General features: G+C 38.0%; 1 protein-coding gene across 1 annotated transcript; it reads left to right on the forward strand.

Annotated features, from left to right (window-relative positions):
• Positions 1 to 3544: 3544 nt before the first annotated feature.
• LOC122027252 (TBCC domain-containing protein 1-like) lies at positions 3545 to 10188 on the forward strand. The gene is made up of 9 exons (XM_042586179.1): positions 3545 to 4089; positions 4199 to 4339; positions 5007 to 5420; positions 6281 to 6385; positions 6954 to 7094; positions 8285 to 8488; positions 8658 to 8750; positions 8831 to 8942; positions 9798 to 10188. Exons 1-9 carry the CDS (start codon positions 3631 to 3633, stop codon positions 9839 to 9841), a joined length of 1713 nt encoding a protein of 570 aa, XP_042442113.1. The 5' UTR covers positions 3545 to 3630; the 3' UTR covers positions 9842 to 10188.
• The last annotated feature ends 763 nt before the right edge of the window (positions 10189 to 10951 follow it).

Raw genomic sequence — 10951 nt, forward strand, 5'->3', positions numbered from 1 at the left:
TACTTTGGGAGATTCTTTTACCTCATCATCATCACTTGATGATGATTCATCACTTGATTCCTCTTCATTTGATGAATCCTCTTCGCTTGACACCTCCTTGTCATCTTCAAAAGCCATAAATGTCATATGTCGAGTAGCATGGCAAAGCTCATCTTCATTCGATGAGTCAATGCTTGGTGTATCCCATGTAGCTTGGGCCACCATGGCTTCCTTCTTCTTTTTCTCCTTTTTCTTCTTCTCCTTTTCTTCTTTCTTCTTTAATTCCGAGCAATTTGGCTTGATGTGTCCTTTCTTGTTACATCCATAACAAGTGACATTAGTGTTAAAACTTGAACGTTGACTACTTTTACCTTTTGAGGGTTGAAACATTTTCTTCACATCCTTTCTTGTGAATTTTCTTAATCTTCCCATCATCTTTTTGACATAGTGAGCCACTTCACTTGCCGACATTTCATCATCACTATCCGATGATTCTTGCTCGGATTCGGATGATGAGGATTCCACCTTCTTTTCCTTCTTCTTTTTCTTTTCCTTCTTCTCTACAACAAGAGTCATACCTTTCTCTTTTGAAACCACATTAGCTTGTTCATGAAGTTCAAACTCGCAAAACAATTCATCAAGCTTAACTAAAGATAGATCTCTAGAAACCTTATATGCATCAACCATTAATGCCCATAAGGTGGTTCTAGGAAAAGATTGGAGAACATACCTTACTAGGTCTCGATTGTCAATTTTCTCACTTATTACATGAAGCTCATTTACTATCTCCTTGAACCTACCGTGTATTTGACTCATGATCTCATTGGTCTTCATAGTGAAAGTTTGAAGTTGCCCCAACAAGAGATCTCTCTTGGCTCTCCTTGATTCGCTTGATCCTTCATTTAACTCAATGAGTTTTCCCAAAGCTCTTTGGCGGAGTTGAATGATCCTACTTTGCTTAGTTGCTCCTTTAAGAGTCCACATTATAGGGTTGTTGTGGCCTTTACATTTGCTTGGGCCTTCTTTGCCATCTCCTTTGTCCAATCCTTGGTAGAAAGAGGTGCTCCCGATCCGTCTTTTGGTTTCTCGAATCCATCTACAACACTAAACCAATTCTCAATATCATTCATTAAATAGTATTTCATCCTACCTTTCCAATATGCAAAATCGTTGCCATCAAAGAAAGGTGGTCGAGCAGTGCTATATCCCTCTTAAAACGCCATCATGATGCTTCGGTTGACGATGAGTTCTTCCGATGCGTTCCTTGCTCTGATACCAATTGATAGGACCTTTGCGTTTGGCTAGAGGGGGTGAATAGCCTTTCTTCGATTTTTCACCTACAACTTGTTAGTGGAAGCAAATAGAAAGAAATGAAAAGCAAGAAAACAAGAGAGCAATGCTAACTCCTTGGTTTACTTGGTCTCCACCTCCTTGAGGTGACTAATCCAAGGCACACACCCACACGATCAAGCTCCAATATGAACTTCTCCTTCTCGTTATCTCAAACAAAGGTAGAGAAATATTTACAAGGGTTGTCTCTTCCTCTTACAAGATGAGATCTAGGTTTAGGAGGAAGAGACTCAAATCTTTTCTTTAAAATCACTTGGAGAGCTCTCTTTTTGCTTAGCACAATGAGTATGCAAGAGTTGTATTGCTACAGTACTTCTTCCCCTTTTTATTCGTCCTCAAAACTAGCTGTTTCTCACGAGATCGTTGCCTTTGATCGATTGAGGACATCTCCAATCGATTCAAATCTAGCCGTTGAGCACCGTCTCGATCGATTGAATCAACACTGGATCGATTCAGCTGCATATTTCATGGGCATAGAAGTCAATTCAATCGATTGGCCGATCGATTGGTTATCTCCAATAGATCGGCTGATTGATTCAAAATCGCACTGCTCCTTCGTGCAGATACCTTGTGAATCGATCGACCGATCGATTGGGTATCTCTAATCGATCGGCTGATCGATCCAGGTTCGCACTGTGCTCTTGCGCAAAGCATGTGAATCGATCGCCCGATCGATTGGATTACTTCAATCGATCGGCTGATCGATCCAAGTTCACTCTGTGCTCTCGCGCAGAGGCTATCAATCGATCGGCCGATCGATTAGTTTACTCCAATCGATCGGCTGATCGATTCATCAGTATTCTGTTCCAGTTATGCGCCTCAATCGATTTACCAATCGATTGCTTGCTGGTTTTCCAAATCATACCTCGTGCGAGATGAGCATATCTCTGGACTTTCTTGCCAAGACTCCGGTCCTCGACCTCCTTGGACTTCTTTTGCCTTACACCCGATCTTCTGACCTGCTAGGACTTTTTCCTGCCAAGACTCCGGTACTCGACCTTCTTGAACTTCTTCCTGCAAAACTTGCAGCACACGTTAGATCCAAACGTATTAACCTAAACTTAAATAGTTGTCAACACATTGAAAACACCCAAGGCATGATTGCACCAACATTATGTACCTGTATTTACCTCCCTCTATATCCACAGGACCGATTCTAGGGGGCCGCTGATGTGACGGTTCCACATTTTTATAGATCGGGAATCTAGCCCCTATGCTAGATTCCCTTTGGGACGGTCTAGTGGTTAGCGTATGAAGTACTACCACCATGAGGTCTGGGTTTAAATCTCGGTATAACCGAGATAAATGCCTCTCTCATATGCTAGTCACTATTCTAAATGCTAGTAGCCACCAATGATTTACCTCCTTCGTGTTGACCCTGGGACGGATTGACGAGGGCGCTGGGGGCTAGCGTAGTCGTCTTTTGCCACCATAGATAGGGAATCTAGCCCATATGCTATTTAACTGCTCAAGGCCAATAGTCATCTATGATTTACCTCTTCTATGTTAGTTCAGAGACGGGTTGGTGGAGGCGCTGGGCAAGTGAATCGCCTTTTATTATCATAGATCAAGAATCTAGAATTCGAGATTTAGCGTGACTTATTATTAGAAATTTTTCTCCTTAATGGATAGCAGACCTGAGAATGTTGGCTCTCCGAATGGATCTCCATGTACACTTCCCCCATTTACCCTAGTGACCGGTGGGAAACTTCAATCAAGTCGGACTGATCTCCTCAAATTTGATGTTACCTTACTTGATTAATTATTTACTCGCACTCAGGGATAACTCACCCCATCCATTTGCTTCTTGAGTTATCATGATTTACCTCCTTCGTATTAGTCTTGTGGCGGACTGACGGAGACTTTGGGGGCGAACGTTTTAATTTTTTTCAATATTATTTATGTTTAAATAAATTTTATATTATTTTTATATTTAATATTTTTATAAAAGTTAAATTTAGAAAATAAATATAATAGTTGCGATGATATTCATCTCATATTATAACACTCATAATATATATTTTTTACTTTATAGGTATTTATTTATCGTTTGAATTTATTTAACAACTGTAAAAATTCGTGATCTAAACCGGAATTATCTCGTAACGACAAGTGCTACACTACACCCGCATCGGAAACCGATTTCGATATCTAAATCGGTGACAAGTCGGTCGTCGTGAGTTGACTCGTGGTTTTTTAATTATTTTTATTTTCTTCCGTTCCCATTCCCATTCGCATTCCCGTTCCCGTTCTCACCTCCCTGCATTCGTCTCTCTTCGCTAAAGGAACAAAGCCGCAGCGATGGTGGAAGACCAGGTGGAGCCCTCGATCGCGCCGGACGCAGGAGGCGGCGCCACCCGGTTTCTCCTTCGCTCTCGGCGCGAGCCATTCGAACACGGCCTCCTCCCGATCCCCAAACTCATCTTCTCCGATGGGACCGTAACGCTCGCCCCGCTCGTCGACAAGATCCTACGGAGATCCATCCCGCATCCGCACCGCGTCGACTCTCCTGACCTTGCAGACGCCCTCCAGATCTCGCTCGACCACGCCCGCCTGGCGCTCGACACGCTTGCCTCGGTCCACCCCTCCGACCCAGCCCCAGATGGCACCGTCGACGTGTACGACCTCGTTGTCTTCCTCTACATCCAATCCTACAAGCGCCTCGTCCCCCGGTCGCACAAGGACTCGGCTGCAATCGCCGATGTCTGGCCCTCCACCTCGGCCTTCGACGGGTATCTGTCGGCCCTCTCGCCGCTTCAGGTAGAACAAGAGTTTTGATCCTCTTCGTCCCTTTGGCTGATTCCTTTTCACCTTATTTTGATGAGAATATACATTTTGGTGTTTCTGACTAATGAACTTTCAATTGCAGCTTGCACGAAGCAATAGTCGTCGATTTATGCCTTCACAAGCAGATGAAGAAGCTCATCAGTTGTCGTACTTACAAAAGCATATGGGGAATATACTCGCCCTTTTGGCGGAGCCTGTCGAAGAAGAGGGTGACGAATCTCTGGTTCGTCTCACTCAGATATACTTGCACTTAGTGTGATTTTTTCCTTTGGCCTCACATGCAACTTTGAGTTACATTTCATGTTGGACTCATTTTACTTTGCGTCTGGTACATATAATGTTGGCAATTATTAGAATGTCCTAATGTTTGCCTCATATAGTTAGAATGCTAATACAACATTTTCCATCATCCATATGTAAGCTATCTTTATGGATAGGAGGATAATTCTCATCCAAATTTGTATTAAGGAGTGGAATATGATAGAATAATGAAGGTTTGAACTGTGTATCTATAAATTCCTGATTGACAACATGTTCATTGACTATCTTGTAGATTTCTAAATTAGTGACAGCTTGATCTTGCATAATGTGCTTATCCATTTTATCATAAACTCTTGCGTGTTGTTACATAATACTAGGTGTTATGGAAGATAGGTGCCAACACTGGTTATTATATACTGTTCAAATCATTTGTGTCCTTTTCTTGAGTTTATTATGAAAATACTTATCAAGTATTAGATAAATTGTTCCATATCAAGCTATTATCTTTTGTAAATCATTGAGTTTTGTTGAAGTTATCACATGCCCCACTATTATTTCCTAATGCATAAGTTGCAACATTTTTTTTCTTCTTATTATTGACTTTTTTTATGTAAACATTTGGCTTACAGGTTTTGACAATGGAAAGATTTGAGCATCTTGGTTTCCTCCTCCATTTTTCTGAAGGTATTCGGTTGAGCCAAGCAGCGCCTTTTTTTGCTAATTCAGATCCAGATATGCCAGCTGCACCTGTTTCTGCCACCCAAGTCCATGAATGGGTTGTACAAAACATAATTTCTTCTTTGGAGCACAATGCGGAGAAGGCATTAGCAAAAGAAAATGGCTTTCTAAAAAATACTGCAGATATTGATGTGCCTATGGCAGATGCCAGCCTAAGTCATCCAAAGACGCAAAGCAGAAGCTCTCTTTCTGGGACCTCATCACCTGTTAATCCAGCTTTCTGGACAAATTTAACCTTTGTGGAGGGTATGATAAAAGCTTCTGTAGTCAAGCAATCATGTGATATAAAAGGAGATTCTATAAAGGTAAGGCCAGAATATTTATTTTATTTTATTTTCCAGGTTACAAAAAATCTCAAGGCCTTAATTCGTTGTTGAAGAATCAAAGTCATCTTGATAATCGTCAACTATTGCCTGCCTACATCTATCAAAATTTTGGCATATTTCTGTGGTTAGTAGGATTCTTACAAAATGAATAATGGAGGCTAGAGTAGTTATTTGGTTATAGATGCCAAGTATATAAATTTACAAATATCTGTTAAAGAAAACAAAATTACAGATAGTGTAGGATGCTTAAGAATTCAAATCTGGAAGTGTTAATTTTTATATAACTGCAGAGTCTGACACAAACAATCACCTCAAATATTTTATTCATACTTATTCAGGAATGCTTAAGGGAGTAGTAGGTTCTTGGGCAATCTTGTTGCATGTAAGTATTTTGTTTTATGTTAGTTTTTTAAAATAACTATGTGATCAAGCTAATTGACTACATTTTTATGGTTTTATCTGTTCATTTCACATTGTTAGTACTTTCACATCTGTATGTTGTAGTGCTAACCAAATAAAATATTGAATGGTATGCTGCTACTTCCTATTGCTTCCATCAGCCTTGTTTGTGCATTTGTAAAGGGCAATGATACCTGGACAACTACTTCTATGGTACATGACAATTAAACTAAGAATTGAGAATCTCAAACTTGAAAGTATAATATCTGTGTTCTGTCAGGCTATGATCGCCAACAGTATTTTGCTTGTAACAATCACTCTTACATTCTGATATGGCATTATAGTTGAAGTTACAAAGTAATCATATGCTTCGTCACAACTCACAAGCTTGCTTTCATGTGCTGGAATCACCTTTGCTTAATTGTATAGTCGTACTGCAGGTGCTAAATTGCCACGATTCAGTGATTTATATATTAGCACCTCTGAGATATGCCACAGTTTATGGATGTTCCGATGCAACTGTTATTCTGGGTGCCGTTGGTAAGGTATGCCTTGATTTTTCCCTGAAGTCTTGGTTCCATTGTGCTTATCACTATTATGAAAAAAAAATTATTTGTCTAAAATGATTAAGTTTTGATCCTCATAAAAATTTAGAAAAAAAGATTGATATTTTAGGTATATAAAAAACAAAGGTGTTAAAAAAGAGTTGCCCCCATTGGAAAATTTCCCCAAAAGGTAATTTCTATAGAACTTTGCAAGGCATGTAGATATCCATATCTCTGCAAGTGCTTTTCTTTGATGTTTTAGCATTCATGATGGTGAAATGCTTGATGGCTGTGTAGGCTGGATTCATGGAACAACTATGTTTTTGTCCCTTTTCAATTACTTTGCTAGCTAAATAGCTTTCAATTATCTTTCCTTATCCCAATTTTCTTGTAAGATAATCATATGGAACAACAATTATTAGAGTTTATTTTGTTTTTGGTAAATACCCTGATCTTACTACTCATCTAAATGTTTTTTTTTTTTCATTTTGACTTGTAACTATTTTATATATACTGTTTTCCTGTTCGTGTTTGTTCAACAGCTGTCTCATTTTGTTGTTTTTCTTAGGCTGTTAGAGTTGAGCACTGTGAAAGAGTACAAATCATTACAGCTGCAAAACGCATATGCATTGCAAACTGCCGTGAGTGTGTATTTTACTTGGGGGTTAATCAACAACCCCTTTTTGTCGGGGATAACCACAAATTGCAGGTTGGTCCTTTTCTTTTTCTTTGTTCTTGTAATTTAACACTGCATGATTTCCATGTTGGGGTTTCATATTCACCTTGTCACTCCTTCAGTTGATAAAAGCAATTCAATTAAATTTGATGGTAGTTTAGGTTGAACAATAACTACTGTGTTCTTTTATTGTCTGAATTTCTATTTCCTGTTTCCAAAAATTGTTCCTGACATAGTAGGTTATCTAATCCACTGAAATATTATTTTTCTGTCAGACGAGTGTCAGCTGTGTAATATTATTTTCTGTCAGACAAGTGTCAACTGAGTGTAAGCTGTCTCTACTTTCCAGTAATATGTTAGTACAAATAGTGTTGTTTGGGCATCACAATTCATGTTGTTTCTGGTCCTAATCTGTGAAACATACTATTTGATGATGATTAGCTAACCTACTATGGTTATGATTTTATGAAATCATGGCCTAAGATACTTATGCATATTGCATTAGTGGCAAGATTGAGATTGATTATTTATCATGGAAAGTTAGAGATCTTAATTTTATAATTCCTGATTTGCCAACCAAACCAAGCAATTCTGATTTTGGTTGGCCTTAGAAAAAACTAGCTAGCTGCGTTCTGTTCATCAGGTCAAAAATTAGAAAATAGAACTATATCTCACTTTTAAATTTTGATTCTTTATAGTTTGGAAATGGTTAATCATTCAGTTGTTTGCTCTCATCATATGATCATATAGGACTAATTGCTTATCCTAAGAAGTGGGTACTCCTAGTCCTCCTTGTCTCTTTACTCTGATATATCCATATATTCTGGATGCTAATTCCTTGAACGTGCTGAAGTGTCTTTAGATTATTCTGAATCCGAAACCTGGTTAATGTTTATCATATATTCTTTGTTCCTTGAATGATTTTCCTTATCATAAAGCTTTCATTATTCGTTTCCGTGCAATAGACAGTGATTTGCTATCTGGATTTGGATTTTTTTTAACAGAAATTACATTAAATTCAAGCCCATCATAAAGCTTTCATTATTTTGTATTGTTCAGTTTAAGGGAAGCAATTCACTAATTTGTTAAGAATATTTACCATCATTGTTACTGTGTCTGCATGAACGACAATATCCTACCAATTTTTGTTGTTGATAATAGTAGGGATGTCAACGCTATTTCAGTTTCTCAGAATATTGATCTCTTTTTTTAATTCCTTTTAGGTGGCACCATTTAATACCTATTATGCTCAACTGGAAGAGCACCTATCTAAAGTTGGTGTGGACTCTAGCATCAATAGATGGGACGAACCCTTGGTGCTTGGGATGGTGGATCCTCATGATTCACTATCTCACCCTGCGGGAGTGTCTGAAATTCAAGCCGAATCTGCCACATGCATCGATCCTGATCAGTTTACTAACTTCTTGGTATGGAAATTAAAAAAATTTAGCACATTTTTTCCCCTATTAAAATTTCCTTTTCAATTAGCACGGACTGCATATTTTCTCGGTTGCTCTAATTATACTCTTTAATTGCTGCATTGAATGTCTAACACTTCTAGTTGTCGGTCATCTAAGTATTTATGTACTTGTACAGATTCCTAATTGGTTTGGAGCTGAATCGCTGCAAACTACAAGATACAATCCATTTCCCTTGCCTGAAATTTATGGAGCATCCCAGCAGAAGAAGGTAATCGTACTACCCTGTTTATTTCAATTGCTTGTATTTCTGCTCCTCATGCTAAACACCTTTTCTTACAATCTTTTCAGCATACAAACTTGCTCGTTGTTCAACAATCTATCAGAGATGTGTTACTTGATGAAAACCGGAAGCGTGAACTAGCATCTGCCCTTCATGGTCATTTCAAAGACTGGTTATACGGTATCATCTTTCTTTCACTAATATCGATCCATATAAAAAATGGTATCATCTTTCTTTCACTAATATCGATCCATATAAAAAATGGTTACTACTTTTGTATGCATCCAACAATGTGGTAAGCAATAACAGAAACATAATCTAAACTATCAATATATTTGTCGGAGAAGGGTGGATGGCACCGTTACAGTCTGCCATCAGCTTTTGCTTGGAGAGTTTGTTGTGGATATTGATGTTTCCAGGATGCAATGTTTTTAATTAAACCCACACCTTTTAGTGAAGCATTCTGAGCCTGGTCGTTTTTTTGGTCCCGCTCAACTAGTTGATCATGTTGGTTATATCCGGTTGTCTTAGATCCGATCAGTATTGAACATTCAGGTGTGATTTTTTCAATTTTCATTAGTGGAAAGATAGTAATGACAAGAAGGATGTGGGGAAAATAGTAGTGACAAGAGTAAGAACGAGATATAGATGGGTGACTATAAATAGCAATGGTGAAGATTTAGGGATCATTTAGTTTGTGGGAGATAACTTTCATGCGTAAAAAAGCTTTGAGGAAATATTAACAATGTGTCAAATGATGGTCTCAGGCAATAGATGGTAGATCCACTATTATTTTGTGCTTAGACAGTAGTTAGGCGTTTGGGGAAAAATAAAAGCTTGGTTGAACATAGAAGCGAAGAGCATGCTCCTATGAATGAAAACTCTTCAAACAAGTTGTTAAATGTACACTTTGCATGAAACCTATGAAGCGAGAGCAACACTAGCATCCATCCATCTCTTGAATTTTTTGAACATTCCAAAGATTCTCAATCATCTTTGGGGAGTTTCTCGACTGATCCAAATATATTTTCACAGCTTCTGGGAACATTCGCCAGCTCTATTGTCTACAAGCTGAATGAACTGTGCTAAAGCAAAGGTAATCTCATTCCCACACTCTCCGTTGCTTTCCAAAATAACAGAAAGTTCTCTGCTCCATTACGAATTCTCGGGGTTTTCAATAAAATTTTCAGCTGCTCAGTTTGCAAAATGTTTCAGCGAGATGTAAGTTTTTCGAGCTCGTGTATTTCCTTTTTTTGGTTTCCTTAACTCCCTGCTCCTCTTCTTCGTGCTCTTGTCGGGCCACTGCTAAATTATAGTGCAATTTTGAGGATTGAATTCTGAGTAAATGTATTCTTCTTTATGAAATTTCATGAATCGTGTGAAGATGGTTTTACAATAGTATACAGACATGAATATTGAAATGCGATGTGGGTTTCAATGTGTTGGTTCCTGTGTACGTTGAAGATGGAAGATGCCCGATAATTGTTAACTATTTATTTTTTAATTGACTGAACCCATGAATGGTCACATCTATTTCATAATTTCTTTCTTTTAACAAAAAAAAAATGAAGACCATTCATGGGTCTGCATGTGAATATATATATCAATATTGAATATATATATATATACACTATAGGATTTGATACCCGACTTGCGTGTCCATGATTGTCGTCGTGCACGATCGAGTTAGTCGGGGCGTCTAGAAATGAATCGGGATGTTTAGAATTAATTCAGAATTTCTCAATGAGCCATGGATGCCATCATGTATTGGAAAGAAGAAGGAAAAGGATTAAATATAGAAACTTTAGAGCATTTGTTAATTTATATCTGTTACTTACTATATCAATCATTATATATATAATGATTGATATATATATATTTTTTTAAAAATAAAGTTTAAAAATGGGAATACATAAAGTTTTAAAAAATAGTTTCAAGAAGAAAGGCATACCGTTTCCAATTTAAATTTTTTTAGAAAGTCCATTTGCAAGTTATCTCTTTCGATATTTACTGGATTGGAATTTTTTTTCAACCCGCTCCTAGTACACGATATCATACACAAGACGTGCAGTATCAATTCATTCACCTTCAGCGAGTTAATCCAATTCTCTTATGCTGATTTGCATTTTAGGCGAGTGCTCTCTCTTACTCTTCCAGTCCCTGGCACATGAGCTCAAGCTCAACTGAAG

Source organism: Zingiber officinale, chromosome 10A, assembly GCF_018446385.1.
Source record: "Zingiber officinale cultivar Zhangliang chromosome 10A, Zo_v1.1, whole genome shotgun sequence".
In the NCBI taxonomy this organism is placed as follows: domain Eukaryota; kingdom Viridiplantae; phylum Streptophyta; class Magnoliopsida; order Zingiberales; family Zingiberaceae; genus Zingiber; species Zingiber officinale.